Source organism: Alternaria postmessia (genome assembly GCF_024291825.1).
Source record: "Alternaria postmessia strain BMP 2775 chromosome Unknown scaffold_24, whole genome shotgun sequence".
NCBI classification, from domain to species: Eukaryota; Fungi; Ascomycota; class Dothideomycetes; order Pleosporales; family Pleosporaceae; genus Alternaria; species Alternaria postmessia.
The window spans coordinates 127,222-135,366 of NW_026260097.1; the positions used below are offsets into that span (position 1 = coordinate 127,222).

At 51.4% G+C, this 8,145-nt stretch overlaps 4 protein-coding genes across 4 annotated transcripts; 3 read left to right on the forward strand and 1 right to left on the reverse strand.

Annotated features, from left to right (window-relative positions):
• Positions 1 to 157: 157 nt before the first annotated feature.
• Positions 158 to 3,008, forward strand: J4E82_004856 (uncharacterized protein; the record flags this gene model as incomplete). The annotated part of the gene is made up of 3 exons (XM_051731130.1): positions 158 to 495; positions 546 to 2,018; positions 2,069 to 3,008. The coding sequence occupies 3 exons, from the start codon at positions 158 to 160 to the stop codon at positions 3,006 to 3,008; spliced, it is 2,751 nt and encodes a 916-aa protein (XP_051589065.1).
• A 770-nt stretch (positions 3,009 to 3,778) lies between these two features.
• On the forward strand, positions 3,779 to 4,903 carry J4E82_004857 (uncharacterized protein; the record flags this gene model as incomplete). Its single annotated transcript, XM_051731131.1, has 3 exons — positions 3,779 to 3,784; positions 3,943 to 4,244; positions 4,309 to 4,903. 3 exons carry the CDS (start codon positions 3,779 to 3,781, stop codon positions 4,901 to 4,903), a joined length of 903 nt encoding a protein of 300 aa, XP_051589066.1.
• A 1,177-nt stretch (positions 4,904 to 6,080) lies between these two features.
• J4E82_004858 (uncharacterized protein) lies at positions 6,081 to 6,623 on the forward strand (the record flags this gene model as incomplete). Its single annotated transcript, XM_051731132.1, has 1 exon — positions 6,081 to 6,623. The coding sequence occupies one exon, from the start codon at positions 6,081 to 6,083 to the stop codon at positions 6,621 to 6,623; it is 543 nt and encodes a 180-aa protein (XP_051589067.1).
• A 1,252-nt stretch (positions 6,624 to 7,875) lies between these two features.
• Positions 7,876 to 8,145, reverse strand: J4E82_004859 (uncharacterized protein; the record flags this gene model as incomplete). Its single annotated transcript, XM_051731133.1, has 1 exon — positions 7,876 to 8,145. The coding sequence occupies one exon, from the start codon at positions 8,143 to 8,145 to the stop codon at positions 7,876 to 7,878; it is 270 nt and encodes an 89-aa protein (XP_051589068.1).

Below are 8,145 nucleotides of genomic sequence, written 5' to 3' on the forward strand. Positions count from 1 at the left end.
GCCCTCACCGAGTCAAGACCATTTCACAGCGGACCGACGAACGCGACGTTGGCAGATGGCGTCGACGTATGCGCTGCCCGTCGCCCCTACCTCGCACACACACAGCCATGGCCGTTCATCATCACAATACACGCCCGAGGCATACGCAAACAACTCGATGAATGCATCGTCGCCAGCCAAAGACCACGGCCACCGACACAACCGGTCCGACATGAACGGAAATGGGCAGTTGCATGGCGCTGTGCGCTCGCCGTATGCCGAGTACAACAGCCCTGCGCGCGAACATGACCATGGGCATGAGCGATCGGGCTCCAACGATTCCACATACACACTGAAGCCCTTCTTGAATGGAAGGCCCAAAGGGCGACAAAGAGGGGAATCGGATCTGGGTCGCTCACCGGCGAGGAAGGCACCCGCAGCTGGAGGGTATACCTTTTCGCCAGTGTCACCTATACAAGAGTCTCCAGCGCATCTGCCCCCGCCTCCAGTTTCTTCGTAAGACATTCTTGACATGGTCGGATTGAGCGCTGCTAATATAACACCAGGTCATGGCTGGAACTCCCCGAGGCACTTACCGCGCTCCTCATACCTCTACCGTATATCTTCGCCTCGTTGGCATACCCTAACCGCGTGGGACAGACATCGAAGCTGCCCTCGACTCTATCAGAGGCCGTGTCAGACAGCACACCCGAACTCGAACCTGCCACAGCAATAAGCGACTTTCCACTACTACATGCGCTCGCTCTCTCATCAGCGACCTTGTTGCTGGTTGGCGTGGCAGCCAAGGTTAACTCCAGTCTACAGCCACTCGATAGACGGAAAGAAGACAAGGGCACATTCAATATTAGCAATGCGCCGAAACGCGTGGCAAGCAACATGGTCAGCGTATTACTGCCCTTCTATGCGTCCCTACACCTAGGAGGAGCGAAAACGGCATTGGTTATATTGGTGGCAGTCGCCGCTGGACTTGGTGCCTTTGACCAGAAACCAGGAAAGCACACACCTTGGGACGATATCCGGCGGACATTGAGGACCAGAAAAGTGACATGCGGGGCCCTTTTCTTAAGCATGGCTGCAGATGTTGTGACCTCTGCTAATGTCACAGGCAGCCTGGTCGGCTATATGGCGCTTCTAGTGTCGCTCCTCCTAGTCCCTCCGCCTCTTCCCACAGCAGGCTGGTCATTGATGACCGGACCACAGAGCCAGGACTCATACATGACTCAAAAGCCGTCTCGCGCATCGCTGCCGAAGCCTTCATCAGCCTTGGTGAGCAACACCGAGAACCAGCTACTCACCATCGTGTCTGGTCTTGTCCTCACTGTTACGACTATTCTGTTTTCACTCGTTTCTTCTGCAACCCCCTCTTTGTCGCACCACAGCCTGGCATTCTCAACTCTATCAGTTGCATCTACGACGGCGCTTGTATTTCTATCGCTACCAGCATCGTTACGGAGTCAAAAACAAGTCGGATTTAGATTGAGTGGCATCTTGATCTTCGCCTTGAGTTTCTTGGAACACAACGGAGTTGGTCATTTCAAGATTGTATTCCCTTGGGTTTGCGCTATGATGATTGGAGCGGTCGGCTTTGACACTCGTTCGCCCGTACCGCATTCGCACGACCATGGGCATGCGGGCCACAAGCATTCGCATGGTCATGACCACGGGCATAGTCATGGTCATCATCTACATGGAAATCACTCCAGAATCTCGGCGTTCCTCATCGCCCGCACTACTCCGGGCTCCATTATACACAGTGTGTTGATCGAGCGGGACTCGCGACGCATTGCATACTTTGGTGTACTCAATCTTTCTTTCATGATGGTCCAATTCTTCTACGGCTTTGTCAGTGGGTCATTGGGATTGCTTACGGATAGTATCCACATGCTCTTCGATTGCGCTGGTCTCGCTGTGGGACTAGTAGCGGCAGTGATGAGCAAGTGGCGCCCCAACGCTCGCTTTCCATATGGCTATGGCAAGGTCGATACACTGTCTGGTTTCGCAAATGGCGTTTTTCTTTTGTAAGTCGCCAGCATATGTAGTTTCCCATGTATATGCTAACTTGAACCAGGCTTGTCAGTGTAGAGATCATTTTCGATGCCTTCGAACGCCTCTGGGAAGGTCACGAGCTCCAGCGTCTAAACGAGCTTCTGATAGTCAGCATCCTTGGTTTCATCGTTAACATCGTCGGCCTTGTAGCCTTCGGCCACGCGCATCACGGCCATGGTCATGACCACGGACACGAAGGACACGATCATGGACATGGACATTCTCACGACAACGAAAACATGCAGGGTATCTTTCTGCACATCCTCGCCGACGCACTCGGTTCTGTTGCAGTCATCATTTCAACCCTTCTTACAAAGTACTATGGTTGGTCTGGATGGGACCCCATCGCATCCAGCATCATTGCAATCCTGATCTTCCTGTCAGCCATTCCGCTTGTCAAGTCGAGTGGCGCAAGACTTATGCTAAGTCTGCCAAACGACGTTGAGTACGGCATCAGAAATACTCTTGGAGAGTTGGGCACACTAAGAGGCGTGGTCGGATATGCAGTGCCCAAGTTCTGGCTTGAAGATGAGGGCGCTGCTCATGCGGAAGCACATGCTCACGAACATGCGAAAGAGGACCATGACTGTGGAGGTGGACATAAGCATGATGACCATCCACACGATCACCACGAACATGACCACTCCCACTCTCACGATCATGGCCACGGCCACAGCCACTCGCATAATCACTCTCACGACCACGGACATTCGCATTCACACTCCTATGGCCATGACCATCACGACCACGATCACGATCACGATCACGATCATGCGCCTAAACAACGCCGCATTCTCGGCGCAATTCACATCATTGCTTCCCGCGCGGCAGATCTGGAAGACGTACGGGACCGTTCACATCAGTTCCTGAAGGATCGGAACATGGATCTAGTGATTCATGTGGAGAGGGAAGGTGAGGGCCGCTGTTGGTGTGGAGGTGGAGGTGAATACAAGATCAATTGATGTTCATGACGTGCGGCAGTGTGTCATTGAATAGCTCTCTTGCGCATGCGTTGTACGGTCGTATACAGGAGGTGTATAGTATGAGACTTGGATACAGCTTGTATATCAATACATAGACATACATAATCGTAAAAATGTTCTACAATCGTTCTCGGCGACCAACGCCCCATGACTATACTACAGCTACTATAGAAGCACGCTTACCCTTTCTAAAGTTTACTACAGAACGCATTAGGATTATCCAGCGTATCACAGTATCACAGCTCTGTAAGCGCATGCGAGGCTATGCGAGACGACCTGCTTGTTATTGCTGAACGTGTTGAGTCTGACTGTATTCGCAGCGCTTTCGGGCTTGACCACCAAAGATTACGGGATAGCGGATGAGGGCATTGAGTCGATATCCTCTGCAATTATTAAGCACATCTTGACTCCACAATGTACGTATCTTTAAGAGTACCCCGAAATTCAACAGGCGTTTTGCCTATCTGTCTGATATGAATAGACCTCTACAGTATTGGCATATCGATCTAGTTCAAGAAGAACTATATTGATCAAGTTGCCTTGATGTATGACCGTAGCTATTGAGGTACCACAGGCGCTTGGGTATCCTGGCCTTGGGAGTCGCTTAGTCACGAAAACAACCAGAAGCTGACAATGTGCAGCGCATTCTGGGATGCGACATTTGACACGACTCCCAGACTTTCGATCCTTTATCGTGTATACGAGACCCGTTCGGCGTACCTACCATACCGATGTGCGAAGCTTATGCAATGTCCGTAGATATTGGTGCGGCGACGTCATGGATTCCTAAGCAATTCCACTTAGGAAGAGGTAGCTCTCCACATGCGCCTGCCCGCATTGTGCATATAACCCCTCCTTTGCGCGCAGGCTAGCCTTCTTCATGTCACTATTACGCTCCTCTCTATCCTCGCAGCTTAAGAACTTCATACGCCTCTCCACCCAGACGCGCATAATCCCCCGATCGCACTTCCACACCTCACAGCCGTTACTGCGCATACTTCCAGAAATGTCGGACCAAGAACCCACCGGATTGAAGGCGGACAAGGGCATTGAGCTGCTCACTTTTGGCACGCCCAATGGATGGAAAGCTAGCATTCTGCTAGAGGAGCTCAAGGATGCCTATGGCAAAGACTACACATGGCAGTCCATCAACATCAGCAAGAACACACAGAAAGAGCCTTGGTTCACCAAGCTCGGCCCCAATGGCCGAATTCCGTAAGCAACGATGCCTTCCGAATCATTTGTGAGGCTTGTACTGACATTGCGCTCCACTGCCTAGTGTAATTGTCGACCACGACCAGGGTGGTTTCGCCGTCCAGGAGGGTCTCGCAATTCTTGCATACCTGACGCGCCACTACGACCCCGAGCACAAGTTCAGCTTCTCCGATCCTCTCGATATCTCGCGCGCAGAGCAATGGATGGCCTGGCAACACGGTGGCCTGGGCCCGATGCAGGGCCAGGCCAACCACTTCAACCGTTTCGCAAAGGAGCGCATCGCCTACGGCATGCAACGTTACACAGGCGAGACTGAACGTCTTGCTGGCGTGCTTGACGCGGCTCTGGCCAAGTCCGACTACCTCGTAGGCAACAAGTTCAGCATTGCGGACATTGCCAGCTTTGGTTGGGTCCACATGCTTCGCATCTCTGGTGTAGACCTGGAGTCATTCCCCAACCTGAAGAAGTGGTGGGAGCGCATACTTGCACGGCCTGCAGTTCAGCGTGGCTTGGAGATTCCGAGCAAGAGTGGATTCGGAAACGACACCTACATACAGAAGATGAAGGACGACGCTGAGTTTGCGGAGAAGGAGCACAAGCTTGCGGAGCAGATCAAGGCTGCCAAGGAGCAATATGGCTACAAGTATTCCAGCCCTTGAAGACAAACACAAGTCTTCTGGTGAACGAGTGACTGTCTAGGAGCCGAACAGAATTCGCGGGCGATTAATGCCCCTCCAGAATAAGATAATGTTACTCTTCTCATACATATTTGTGCCATAGCGGAATGGTCTTGAAACAACAAAGATTCCAGGTGCCGAAACTGTCAACACATCACTCCAGCCCATAGGTCACTCATGATACGCTGTCTTGTGCGACAGCGAAGCTATCTCAGACTTCATGGTTGCGTTTCATGTCACCAGTTGATAGACAATTGTTGGCCAATCACGCTGTGGCACACCCCTGCCGCCGATGTAACGCTACTCGAGCGCCAACGACGTCAGCGCCTCGAAACAGGGTCACCAGGTCTTCAACCACACGTTCACAGCGCGCGCTGAGAGCACGTCCAGGCGCCAACGCATGGCTGTAAAGGGTGTCTAGGGTAACAATATATCTCGCAAAGAGATTCAAAAGAGATGCGATAGCAAGGTGAATGGCGCATCTCCAACGCTTTCTACGTTTTCTATCGCGTGTTTGTTCTGCATCACCGTCGGCTTTGACAGTCGCGACAATCCCTTATTGATTTTATTTCACCGCGTCTTACCCGTCCATCTTTCTGATAGCGCGATACCCCTTTTGCCGTGTGTTTCTAGTCAGCCTTGCGCAGCACACCCCTTCCCTCTGCCGATCCTTCCAGAGTTTGCACCAAAACAGCATAATCGCGTGCACAAATTTGATTAAACCCTGGAAGCCACATCCCACCCACGTGCCAACACCATCAAGGATCAAGTACGACGTCATCGAGCTTAGAAGCAGAGAAGGGAGCAGCAACATTGTTACTACCCCGGAAAACAAGGACCCTGTGTGCCAACGAAGTTTATTTTTGCACGACGCAAAGCTACAACGACGTTAGTTCTGTCACAGTACGAAAAAGGAGTTGTCAATTACTACGGCTTCGCACTATTTCTTCCCCGCTCTTCCCATAACGACCTCACCAACCACCGATACTCCCAAGGACCCCTACTAGGCATCAAAGAATTAAGAGACATCCGTCCGCGCACGACGTACGGATCGAACAATCTTACAAGACTACCCTTCGCATCGACAAAACGTAAGAATTTACCTATTAATCTTCCAAACATACACACATCAAACCACTGAGCCTAGCTGACCCACACAATGCTTAGTTTCCTAGCAACAATGGGCTTCAAATTCCTCTCACGTAGCAGCATGCGGGGCGAAAAAGCCACCCTAGGAACTTCTCTCGGTGCCTCGCTCACACCCACCCTTATCTTGCGCATTGTCCTACGATTCTTTCAGTTCGTCATGGGCCTCACCGTCATCGGTCTCTACGCTGTCGACCTAGACAACGCGCGCAAGCAAGGGAAATACGTCGACTCGAAATGGGTATGGGCCGTTGTTTGCGGTACACTTGGCGCCGTCAGCTCCCTGGCTCTCATACTGCTCAAGTCCTGGTTTTTCTTCGGCGTCGACGCGCTCGTCTTTCTGTGTTATCTTGTGGCCTTTGGCATCTTCGGCAAAATGTTCATTAGCGAGAACCCAGAGGGCAACAAGGGCATCACCAGGATGAAGAACGCTGTCTGGGTGCTGTTGACTAACATGTTGCTCTGGCTGATTTCGGCAATCGTGGGAGGTTTCATGTTCTGGAAGACGAGGAAGGCAAGGACTACACACACTGGGCGTGCTAACCAGCACGTCTAAAAGCCTTCTCTCTACTCCCCCTCTGCCACACTTGGGACTGGGAGTCAGAGAGATTTGCTGACTGGATTCGTGCCATTTTCAGATCCGATTCAGCTTTGAAATCGATATCTCACACGGGAACGATGCGTCTTGGCTTCACGGGTCCAAGACGGTTGCTTAGGGGCCGCCGTCGTCAAGGTCAAGAGCTTGCTCCAGCGAGGAGATACCGACCGGCTCTCAAAGTCCTTTTGTCTCGGATGCGCTCCGTCCCATGCCACTCTTGAACTCGACGCGCCCAATGAACTATTCCCAGAGTTTCCTTCCTCATACTGCGATGCCTTGTGCGACTTACTGCAAACCCCAGCAGCATCTTTCGGCTGTCCAAAATCAGCGCTGCGTTTCTTCGCCGTTACCGAATATATCCACGCCCCCGCCCACGTACCACACCAACCCCTCCACAGTCGCATGTACCGCAGCATCTACGATAGGCGAAGAAAGAGTTGATCCCAACGAAGTAGATCAACCCCCCACAGACTCTTTCCAAACCTGGCTTTCCCATTTTCCTGATCATTCGATACCCTTTGTTTTCCGCGAACTGATGTCTTGAGCGATGCTGTTGCTTTTGTGTTGTTAAGCTTAAATTCTAGCCAGAAATAGCAGTTTAGCTAGCACAATCACTGAGTGTTTTTACCAAGAGTCATTAACATATTAAACATATTAAACATAACATCGTGACCTCTAGCCAGCCATGTACGATCGGCACGACATCCACTTGAGAAGTGAGCAAACTAATGTAGGTTTTTACCAAAAGTAGTCCTAGTGCTGTATGGTGCCACCGCAGAACTACCGCAGCACTAAAGGTCGCAGGTCTAGAGTGTTAGAAACGTATCCTCACTGGACGTTTCACTAGTGCATTTCGAGTTTGCGGAACCGCATGAGATGTGTTCTAATCAAGATCGGGATCTTGTTGATTAGATTATTTCATCTCAGTAATGTTGTACTCGTCAATGCTACATGAGATTTGTTTCACAGGCATGTAAGAATATGTCACAGCAGAGGATGATCAAAGTGTTTGTAAAGAGATTTATTGGTATCTTATGGCTATTAATTCATGGTACTGTCGTAACCAGGCGAGAGTCGCAGTGCTCATCGCTCATAATCCATAGTGGTATCGTTCTGAATCTGGTGATGGTTAGAATCTGTTGTATATACCGAAGACAAGTGTGGAACATACCGAAGAGAAATGTCGAACCAGTGCTCAAGTACTTAGTACTTAGATGGAGCGCTTGTTGGCCTCGGCGGAGCCCTCGTGCTTCTCCTGGTTGATCTTGTCACCAGCAGCGTTGAGAGCACCGGAGGCACGGTCGGTGATGGAGTCCTGGCCGGGGACGTTGCCCTTGGCCTGCTGCTTGTTGCCCTCCTTGGAGGCCTCAGCGGACTGGCCCTGGACGGTCTCGGAGACGTAGTTGGCGGCGTTCTTGACAGAGTTGACGGCCTGGCCGATGATGCCCTCGTTGGGGTTGTTGGCGTTGGGAGCAGACAT